The sequence below is a fragment of the Parasteatoda tepidariorum genome, chromosome 3, assembly GCF_043381705.1.
Source record: "Parasteatoda tepidariorum isolate YZ-2023 chromosome 3, CAS_Ptep_4.0, whole genome shotgun sequence".
In the NCBI taxonomy this organism is placed as follows: domain Eukaryota; kingdom Metazoa; phylum Arthropoda; class Arachnida; order Araneae; family Theridiidae; genus Parasteatoda; species Parasteatoda tepidariorum.
Genome location: NC_092206.1, coordinates 40,564,016 through 40,575,025, shown reverse-complemented (window position 1 = coordinate 40,575,025; position 11,010 = coordinate 40,564,016). Strand labels below are relative to the sequence as shown.

General features: G+C 38.0%; 2 protein-coding genes across 2 annotated transcripts; both read right to left on the bottom strand.

The window, feature by feature from the left end:
- Positions 1-388: 388 nt before the first annotated feature.
- LOC122269532 (ATP-dependent DNA helicase PIF1-like) lies at positions 389-1,096 on the bottom strand. The gene has a single exon (XM_043043166.1). The coding sequence runs from the start codon at positions 1,094-1,096 to the stop codon at positions 389-391; it is 708 nt and encodes a 235-aa protein (XP_042899100.1).
- A 101-nt stretch (positions 1,097-1,197) lies between these two features.
- Positions 1,198-3,330, bottom strand: LOC122269533 (uncharacterized). The gene has a single exon (XM_043043167.1). The coding sequence runs from the start codon at positions 3,328-3,330 to the stop codon at positions 1,198-1,200; it is 2,133 nt and encodes a 710-aa protein (XP_042899101.1).
- Positions 3,331-11,010: the final 7,680 nt, after the last annotated feature.

The window sequence follows — 11,010 nt, the reverse complement described above, 5'->3', positions numbered from 1 at the left end:
CGCTCGGAAAAAACAGGTATCGAAGCTAACTCGAAGATTTAAATTTTCAATTGTGATTTATCAAAACAATACATGCCATAAGAAAATTTGTGAAACCATTGGTGAAAAGATAACCGGTTAAAGTGCACCATTGTAAACCATCTAAACAAAGTTAGAGTTTGGAAAGGGAACTATTCTATGCGAAGGTAAAGTTTGAAAAGTCATAGGAAATAAAATGTAATTGATAACAAAAAATTATACAATTAAAGAAATGGTACAAAGTGAGCAGTGTAAAGATTGAAGTGTGTTGAAGTTCAATATTTTTGACAAATTTATTTAGAAAAACCAAACATATATACATACATAAGAAACATATTATAAACCTATAACAGCATAAACATAATAAACATTAATAATCGATTGCGAAGTCTTCCATGTTGTCCAGGTAGTTTTTTGTCGGAGAGGCAGGTGCGGCTGGTGAGTTTCTCTTGTTCAGGACTTCCTTCCATACGGCGTTTCGGGTGTGGGTTGGATTCTCAGGAGGCAGCAGGACCTTCAACGCACTTTGACGCTTGACTCTTGAAAACGCGACGTAGAGCATTCCGTGCACGAAGACCGTCGTGAGGAGAAGCATGCCGACGAATTCAAATGTTTGGCCTTGTGACTTGTGTATCGTAATGACGAATGCTGGAGTAACTGGGAATTGGTGCCGTTGCATAGTTGCGCCAAGCTGTGATTTGCTGGAGTCGAGCGTGATCCTTGGAAGGTGTACTTGTCGGCCTGCGTGTTCACCGGTGATGATCTTAGCCTTGATGATGTTGTTGCAAAGTTCGGTGACAATCAATCGTGTTCCGTTGCACATTCCTTCAGAGACGTCCAAGTTTCGGAGAAGCATGATGATGGCGTTCTTCTTGAGCTTCAGATTGTGTGGAGGCAAGTCGGCGATGTTGATCGAGTTCAGGAATTCAGGCGCGAATTGAACTCCCCCTTCATGTTGATCCTTTACCGAGTCGAAACTTGTGTATGTCTTCTCTTCGCCTGGAAGCATAGCGATAATCTGCTCGTTGATCTTGTCCTTATCGTCGTTCAATGGTGCAAGAATAGCGCGATTCTTCATTGTTTCGTAGTTCCCACTTCTGAGGCATGGTCCGAAGATTTCATCGATGAGGTTACCACCAGAGCGAATTTCTTCTGGGACTTCTATTTCGCCGAGTTCATTCACTTCGAGTTCCCCGTCGTAGAGCTTAGCAGGTATTTCGCGAATTCTTCTTCTTCGGGATCAACGCGCATGTTCTTTTCGAGCGAATAAGTCTTGAAGTGTTGCCACAGATGGCTTCTCTTGATCAAAAGGTCGAGTATTTCGCTTTTGTTGGCACGTTGTTGAACTGGACAGCACTGTCGGAAGTCGCCACCAAGCACCATGACTTTGCCTCCAAACGGAATGTTGTTGCAAATCGCGCGTAGGAGTTCGTCGATGTTGTGCAAGCCGTATTTTGACATCATCGGAGCTTCGTCCATCAGACACATGTGGGCTCCTTTGAGTGCGTTCGCCTTCGGTGATCCTGGTTTGATGGATGATCTTGAGTCGGATGTAAGCGGGACTTTCAAGCCAAAGGTTCGGTGCGTTGTTTGACCACTCGGTAGAAGAATCGCTGCTATCCCGGTGTAAGCCATGCATTTCACTTTCTTAAGCCTTCCGGTAACGATGCGATACAGCGTGCTGTAGACGAATGTCTTCCCGGTTCCTCCTGGTCCATCTATGAAGAAGCATTTCGCAGCAGGAGTCGGGTCTTCAAGTGCTTGGATTATGGTGTCGACGATTTCACGCTGCTTTTCGTTGAGTTGCTGGTACATGCGGTCTCCGATTGCTGTTGATTCGTCGACGTCGATCATATCGTGTTCCAAATCTTGCTCATAGTTGTCGATGTCTTCCATGCCATGTGTCTGCACCCAGTATCGGAAGTTGCGGCCTTCGGTAGCTTCGGTGTTCAGCTTATGCGCGATGATTCGGTAGGCACGCTTTATCGCTTCTTCTATGGAACCACCAGTGCGTCTTGCTTCTCGAATGAAATCTTCCGCGAGGTCCTCTTTGAACAGTTCCCATAATCTCTTCGGGTTTTCTGGCGCACCAAGTATCAGGATTTGAGCGAAGAGTATGCGCATAACACTTGGCATTTTCGATGAAGCAGATTCGCGGAGTCCTTCTACGTACTGTTGGTCGTCGTATGTGAGGCCTCTGGCTAGACAGGCTTGCTTGTAGGTTGCGTGCTGGACACCGTCGACAATGTAGAGGTCTCTGAAGTTCGTTGGTTCTTTGACGTGGAACAAAAGCGTGCGCAGGAAGAAAAGTTCTGGCTGGGAAACGAAGTTGACTGGATGTACGCGACCAATTCTGCTGCAAGCATTCACGTTCTTCTGCCAAGTGCTCGTCTGGCCAATCCATCGGTAGTGCTCCGGCATTTCATGGTAATAGTGGTAGGTGACTGCCTTTCCGTTCGCTTCGTCTTCTTTCAGCGCGGTGTTATGGCGGAAGTAAGCCCTTAAGGTCGATCCCTTCTGTCCAATATCGGCAAGGTCAACTGGCGTTTGGTCCAAGTTAACGCCATCTTGTCCGGGTAGGTGAATGTCAAGTCGAACGACGGTGTGGCTTTTCGCTTGGATCTCGAAATCCTTGAATAGGCGCCAACATGCTTCAACTGGTGAGATATAGCGAGCTTCCACGTACTTCTCCGGCTCGTTGTAGATGATCGTCTGCTGGTTTTCGACGGCCTTTATCGTAGCACAATCATGGCCCTTGTAGATGTACTTGTAGAGGTATTTCACCGGTCCGATGCTGCCGACGAATTCGACATTGATGTGGCATTGATACTTCTTGAGCAGGTAGGCGTTGTACGGGACGACGTGGCGGTTGTCTGTGGTGACGCGCTGGCCGTTGCAGTCTTTCCTGTAGATGGCTTGCTCATGCGAGAATTCTGGGTTCATTGGATCCAACAACGGATTGTAGCGTCGGCGATACCTCGGCTTTTCATCGTCCACCAGCGATGTCATGTCTTGATGTTCCATTGGAAATCCCCATCTGCACTGGTCTCTTCCATGTTTGCTGACCATGCACGGAGCGCTTGGGTTCATATCACCACACGGGTTATGGATCATCCATTTCGAGATCAGTTCCTTGAGTTCCGGATCATCTTCTGGAATTTCCGCCGAGATAAAATCGTCAAGTTGGTCAGCGCTGTGAATCTTGTCCGCTGGCGACATAATCACTAATAGGTGCATGTGCGGTAAACCTCGCTTTTGGAACTCGATGGTGAAGACGTACGCGGATGCTCTTCCAAAGATTTGATGCGTCATGATGTCTTCGACGATTTGGCGGAACTTGAGACGTGCGACTCTTGCAACGATGTCTGGACGGGTTAGAGCCAACAGGCTTTCCGGAATTGCTGCGTTGAATTCATTGCGTATCGCTGACAGGAGTTCTGGCCACTGCGGATTGGTAACAGGTAACGGTGATAAAAAATTCGGGCGATCCAAATCTTCTCACTAATGCCAGGGAGTCTTCGAAATTCTCGGTGTACCAGCGCGTTGATCCGGGAAAAGATGACGGTAAGATGGTTGTTTCGCCAATTGCAGTATCTTTTTGCGCAGCCAAGCTTCTGAGCATGTTGTGAACTCCTGCGTATTTCTCGGCTTGAATTTCACGCTGATGGCTCTTTATCCACTGTATGCGATCTCTTTCGACGCGAATGTAGGTGTCGACCACGTATTGCTGGAGTAAGCGTCCGCCAAAGTGAAGTGCATTAAACTCGACCAATCGTTGATCTATTCCTGCATTTGTGCAATCAATCGGGAGTGGCTTGGCATAATTCGGACGGTAGGCGAGTCGGTAACAGGCAAATTCTGCGCGTGTAACATGATTTCTTGATAGATAAGGCGTGTGCAGCGGCATTCCAAAAGTTCCTCTCGGGTAGAAAAGCGGGTAGGTAAAAGGCTCGACGCGACCATCGATGTTGCTTAGCTGCGTGATTTTTTTCCCGCGTTCTCGCATGACCATTTCATTCCCTGGGATGCTTTGATCGGCGTTGAGAGTCAAGACTGCGGCTATTTCGTTTACAACTGGTGCGTTGAATCGTCGAGGATCGTCGCCTTCATGGTTTGTAAAGACGAAGTGAACATTGGGCGATTGTACTCCGGCTGCGATTGCGCGTTGGTTGGTTTCTTCGATCACTTCTCTCATCATCATAAACGATTGGGCGAGCGGGTTGTTAAAGCGCATGATCTCCTCGAGTAGTTGCAATAGTTCTTGGCTTAACTCTCGGTTGAGCTCAGATCGCGCAGCTGTAGCCTCGTCCGGGTCCATGAAGTACATTTGGGCAAACTTCGGCTGTTCAAATCCACCTTGCGGGTCTTGAGTCGGGAGTGTTGCCAGGTTGATCTTGTGATGGACTTGACCGCCGGCGATAAACGCGTAGATTCCATTTTGATTGACGGTTCTGTCGTCGTCGACTTTGAATGAGGCAAGTGCAAAGCAGGCGTTGATGTTGCGGATCCTTCTGTGGAATTATTCCGATAGGCGGTGTTGTCGTGCAAATAGAAGCGCTAATTCGTTTGGAAATTCGGGCATTGGTAGTTTGATTCTTCCATGTAAGCAGCAGTCGCCAAATGAATCTACGTGTATTTTGTTCTTCACTCTTTCTTCTGGGAAATGCAAAGCGCCATCGTGGATGCAAGCGACGTTAAATGGACCAAGACTTTGATATTCCACGTCGGAAGTTGCAGCATTTTTGTAAGTTGACGCAGGCCGAGATTTCGCAGCTCTACGGAGTCTTTCATTACGGCGGCGTTGTTCCTCTAGGCGAATGTTGCGGCCACTAATTGTTTCGTTTTTTCGTCTGCGTCTTTCATAATCGCGGTATTTTTCTCGTTGAAATGCATTAAGTTCCATCAATATATCCGAGATTCGTTCCTTGCTACGCTGCTTGACTGCTCTTGTCGGGCGCAACGGCGTTATCCTCGGGTCTTGGATATTCAAAGCGTGCATATTGGTCGAAGATGTGAAAGATGCGGCTTCAGATGGTCCCGACATGTTCAATTGGTCACTGTTCACAACGAATTCGTAAATTTGCTTCCGTTCATCCGCTTCTTGAAAATTCTTGTCCAGGAAAAGGCGTCGATGAGAGAGGTATTGTCGAGCATAAAAGACGATGTAAACTCCGCAGGAAGACGCGTCATCTTGGTGGTTGTAAGCGTTGCGAGGTTTCACGATGCATCCTTTCAGCTTTTCATTCGTAACAACGGTATTCAAAACGTGTCGCAGTATTTTTCTCAAAACAGCATCGATGGGCAGCGGGTTGTCGACTGGATCGCAGACTAATAGTTGACGTTCTCCATAGCTTGCTTCGTAAATTCCTAGCATCCAGTGCTCGCCTCTATCCATTTGAGCTCTCTTGTGAATGGGAATGAGTAGCACGTCGAATCCTTGTTGAACGCCGTATAGATAGTTGGAAGCCTTGTTCTGGTCGCTGATATCGTTGAGAAGAGCCATTCCTTCATAAGCGCCATCCGCTGTTGTAACGTAGAAGCGTGCGACAAATTCAGGGTGAAGTACGGCAACTTTGACGGTCGGGTAAGCTTGTTCGGCGTAATGGAGAAGCATTCTGACAATGACGGTNTAATTTAGTCTTAACTAAATCTTTCTTAATTTAGTAAACAATCAAATTTTAAAACTTAATAATAGTAGAATAATCAAAATGATTATTACAGGCAAATGCCGTAAAATTTGGAATATAAAATTATTTTACAGAAAATCAATACTTTTATGACTTTTATGCTGAAATGGAAATTAATATGAGAAAACTAAATCTTATGATGCGATTTTCTGACCAATAATAATGTACCAAAAACAATGAAAAACAGCGACACCATCATTAGATTTCGATATTTCGTTAGAAACTTTTAAATTTAACCTTTTAAAACTCAAATATTAAAGTTTTCGATTAAGGAGAAAAGTCTTAAAATAAAATTTTAGAGTCAACAAAACTTTTCGTTTGCGAAATGAACGAAAGTTGATGGCACGATGCATTCACGTAAAAAGTTGTAACTTTAGATAATTTATAACTAAATAAGAAAAATTTAGAAATAAATTTATTGTATGGTTTCAAAATTTAAAAGAATTATCAGTGAAAAAAATTCATCCTGATCGGTGAATGACACTTTTGGTGCCTTCAATGTTAGTCACTGATTTTGGTTTTGTTTTAATACACTGAAAGAGACATTTCGATACAAATTATTTAATTTTGTCCTTTGTATACATATATAATGCACATGGGATACATAGGATAGTAAAATGGGTTGAATCTACATATTTATTATTATATTATGAATTTGCATATTGTGACACAGTCAATCGTATTAACTCAAAATATATCGATTAAAGATATTTTCAAGGATTTCATATTTCTCCCTAAAATGAGGATTGTGTTTTAATTTCACAATATTATGGCAAAATACTTACATCAAAAGCTTTTCAATTCTATATTTGATAAAATGCTATTTTTTTAGTATAATTACTCTAAGACATCATTGTTTGAAAGTAACATCATAACTTGTTTATTGGAGTATTTAAACATAAGTTATTTAGAGCAAACCTACACAATTTCGTATACATTGAATATAAAATTGAATGTAATGATTTAGTATATCTGTATACATATACAACTCACAATAGCTTATCTGTCAATTGTACTTGCTTATTTCCTTTTTGAATTATCGTATACCCTACATTTATTGCTTCAATATTTTCAGTTGTCACTCACCATTCCAGCATTCGTGTAAACTTATCGAAAGCTGCATCGTTAAGAAATGCCGCAATAAATTGCAGTATAAAGTTCCGACACTTTAAGTGTATCATCCGTAGAATCTATTTTACAGTAAAATCCATTTTACCGTAAAATATTAGACAGCAATATTTATTTAATTAGAGTGATTCAGTGATTATGATAATTATTACAATAAAAATTACTACGGTAATTATTTAGCACAGTATAGTAAATACGGAACGGTAGTTATTACTGCGTCTAAACATTATTACGTTTTATTTCCGCAACATATTCCGTTAAAAAGGGATTTTAAAGGTAAAATGTACCGACATCATGAGTGCTGGTATTTTTTACTGTAATTTGACTGGAAATTTTTACAGTGTAGATGATTTGTCGAATTTTTGAAAACTGATATATCTATAATCTTCATTTATTTTAAATTTTAAGACGAGTTTAGTTTGTCAGATGTTGCTACCTTGATTACATTGCTTCAGTTATTCCGTACGTTGTTGCAACTATGGAAAGAAATTTAATTTATATCATGACAAAATTATTTTACCCCTTTGACATCAGCTTATAATTATGTAGCAGAATGTCGTTCATGTAAATGTCGTCACTCTTTTTAACAATATGAGTTTCTCTCTAATTTTTTGTTCACAACTTCACGTTTTCTGTTTCAAATCTTTGTTTTTCCTCATTCCCGTTTGTCAATATTTGGGTAAGGGTGCCTATTTTCGAGGACTCAAAGCACGTCGACATTAACCACTTTCATATTTTTTGAATCTTTATAACTTTTATATAATCAAGTATAGATGTATTATGTTTTTTCCTTCACGCGAAGGTGGGTTTTAATAGCCAACTAGAATTTACCGTGTGTGTGTGTGGTGTGTGTGTGTGTGCGACTGAGAGTAAGAGGGGGGGGGGAGCATACATAGCTCAATACAGACAAATGAGATTTTTTTTTCTATTCTTCGCACTGAATCAAATGATATCAAACCTAATTGTTTAATAAACTCAACGAAACTAATAGTTTAGTTTCTTATAGAATTCTTTCTGTACAAAACGGTATTTCTCATGCTTTTGAACTTTTATAACTTTTGAGCTGTTTGTTTTGAACTTTTGCATTTTCTTTGATTTCGCTTTTCTTAAAATACCATAGTACCAACAGCTCTGAGGTATATACCTTAACTGGAGGACATTATTTTTTATTTCGATTAGATGTTACCTCCCTCCGGTGTGAAAAAAAGAGAGGATACTTATTTTTGGACTTTATAACATAAGCTATTTATTTTAAGTTATTTATTTTTAAAGTATAATTATGGACTTCAATAATTCTTGACTTAAATATACTCGATTTTTTCTCTCCCATATCTCTCTATGAGCTGTTCAGATGATTTTATAGTTGCTTTGATAAATTGGAAAAACTGATTCGTAAATATTTTTGTCTTTTTTAAATTTCTCATCATCTAGTTTGATATTACACTCTTCTTTCTTTAATAATGCATCTTCAATTTCCAATCATGCAAAATAGATTGCTATTTTTTATTTCATTCACAAACTAAAGATTAAAAACTTCTTTTCTCTACAAAGTTTTAATAATTTGCTCTGTTTCCTCGGTTTACCCTTGTTAACAGCGCTTTAAATAGAACTAAAATGATTTATGTCTAAATAAATAGTTACGATTTAATGACGAATTATATGATTATGATTAAATGATGAATGCCCATTTTAGAGAATTTTCCATTTCAGGATTAAAAGTTACCCCAAATAGTAGTTGCGGGTTTCAAAAACAAATAATATAAAAAAAATTTCTTTAAAAAATAATTTTGCAAATAAAAAGAAATAAATGGGAACGAGCAGAACAATTTTATCATCCAGTATTATTATTTTTTTAAATATTAGCCCAAAACGAAAAAGTTATAGAAAGTTTTTTTTCCTATATAAAACAACTGCAAACGCTATAAATAATTTTTTTTTCATCGTATAACTTAACTGGAAACAAATAAACTTTTCCACGGAATAAAATAGAAATTTATTAAATTAGACAAGCTCTGTTCACTTTCAGTTGAAGAGCTAAGACTTAAAATCATCTTCGTGGGGAAAGCGTAATTAAATCAAAGGAAAGTTCTTGCTCCAGTTTCTAGGATTAAATGTCCCCCCACGCATTAACAAAGTCTTGTAGCCAGGGAGTATAATTTAATAAATATATTTTCAAATGTTTTAGCATTTCTTGGAACATGAATTTAATTGTATTTGGCTACCACGAAATCCTGTTTACATTAATTTACATTTGATATAAGGAATAATCAACCAACCAAGGAGTTGAGAAAACGAATGTAATTTTTCGGGTATTTAAATCCAACGTTTTATGTATAATGTTCTCTCTCAAACAATAATTTGATAAAATACATCAGGCGTTTGGTTTTGAAGCCAGATTGGTCTATTTTTTTGGTACAAGGGACGTTAATAAAACAAAAATTTTCAATTTTGATCCAATTCGTTTGAATATCTACAAGAGCAATGACTTTAAGATAAAGTTATTTTTTAGTCAGATTTAATGTCTTACTGATCCTTATTAGAGATATAAGCTGAGAGAATGCTTATTTTTAAAGTTATGTGCTTTAGTATGGACGTCTGATGTCCCCCTATTTATTAATTTCAACTGAAGAGTTAATCATTTAAAATTCATTTTTCATGGATCAATAAATGAATTCGTATTCTCTAAGTCACCATCTTGAAATAAATTTTTAATTTTCTATAATTTTTATGACTAGTATACGTTCTTTATAAATTTCGCCATGATGAACGATAAAAGCTGTATAGAAAGTTTAAAATTTAACATGCAGTTGCAAGAGCAATTTGCATTGTTCTTATTGCAAAGTTTATGAGTGGGTTTCGTGCTTGTGCGTTGCATCCCATTTGGTTGTATATATTTCAAGTCAGATGGTATACATTTTGAGTCTGATGCTGGGTGCCATTGAAAATATAAAGACTTGTCCTCGTGCATTGAATAACTTGTCTGTTGTTTCTCCTAGAGGCTGATCACCACTTTCCAAGCAGAAATTTGTTTAAAAAATTAATGCATGCAAGATGTCCTCTGAAAGGTCAATCGAAAATGATACCAACAAGTACCAATAATATGAAATGGACAACTCCTGACAGAAAAAAGAAAAAAAAGGAAACAAATTAAACTTCAAAAAGGCATTTATGGTTCACAAGAATCTGTAATGATATAAAATATTTCTTTAAAATACAAGAAAACACAATAATTGAATAACACACAATATATTGAAAATTCAATATTATTCATTAAAAATTATTTTTATGACATTTATAATGAGTTATTTTTAAGCATTTTTAAAATTGAAAACCCATAATTCAAATTAGAAATATATTAATAGGCAAATAGGTCCCTCCCCTGTGTTAACCTTTTAACTTAACAGTTATCTCAGGATGAGTTATATTGGCTAAAGTTACTTTGCCTTTTAAGTTGAGGAATTAAGTCAGTTAGAAATGTTGTTGAAAGGCATCAAAAGTCTAAAAAATTGAATGAATATTAGGTTTGTTTTAAAAAACAACATTAAATAAGACAAGAAATAAAGAGCAAACTAAAGCTTAAAAATAAATTCGAGATACTAAAATACTAAAGGTGTGCTACTCGAAACTTAAGATCTTAAATAATTTGTAAATTTAGGAAAAAAAAACTCTCCTGTAAACTTAAATTAAAAGCCTCATGGTAAGTGTGAAAATTGATAATTTTCCAAAAGGCACCACTTTTTACGCCATACTGTTCCTTAGTATGGTTTCTTAGGAGGTTATTTTGTAATTATCAGCAGATATGTGCAATCTCAAGACAGTTCAATTTGCAGAAAATTTTTATTGCCTACTTTGAGATAGTGGTGCTTGCACAAAAGAAAAGCAATCATATTAAATATTTAAAAATAGCGACTTACAATTGAATTGCCATAATCTCTTCAGAAAACTATGTCATAGCATTTATATTCCGACTTATTATAAGTTTAAAATGAATTTATCAAGTTAATTATTCTCAATTGAAAACGTTTTTAAAAATACACTGTATAAAATCGTTGGAGCAATTTATCTTCGAAATTTAAAATTCTCTGCAAATGCCAAAAACTTTGAATATTTAAGTTAAAAATCAAATAATTTTAAAGAATTAAAAGCCATTTGATGGCTTTTTTTTGCTGTGGATTGG

What these genes read in the sequence shown, in the direction of transcription:
- LOC122269532 (XM_043043166.1), bottom strand. Translation starts at nt 1,096, where the DNA reads ATGAAGAATCGCGCTATTCTTGCACCATTGAACGACGATAAGGACAAG.
- LOC122269533 (XM_043043167.1), bottom strand. Translation starts at nt 3,330, where the DNA reads ATGACGCATCAAATCTTTGGAAGAGCATCCGCGTACGTCTTCACCATC.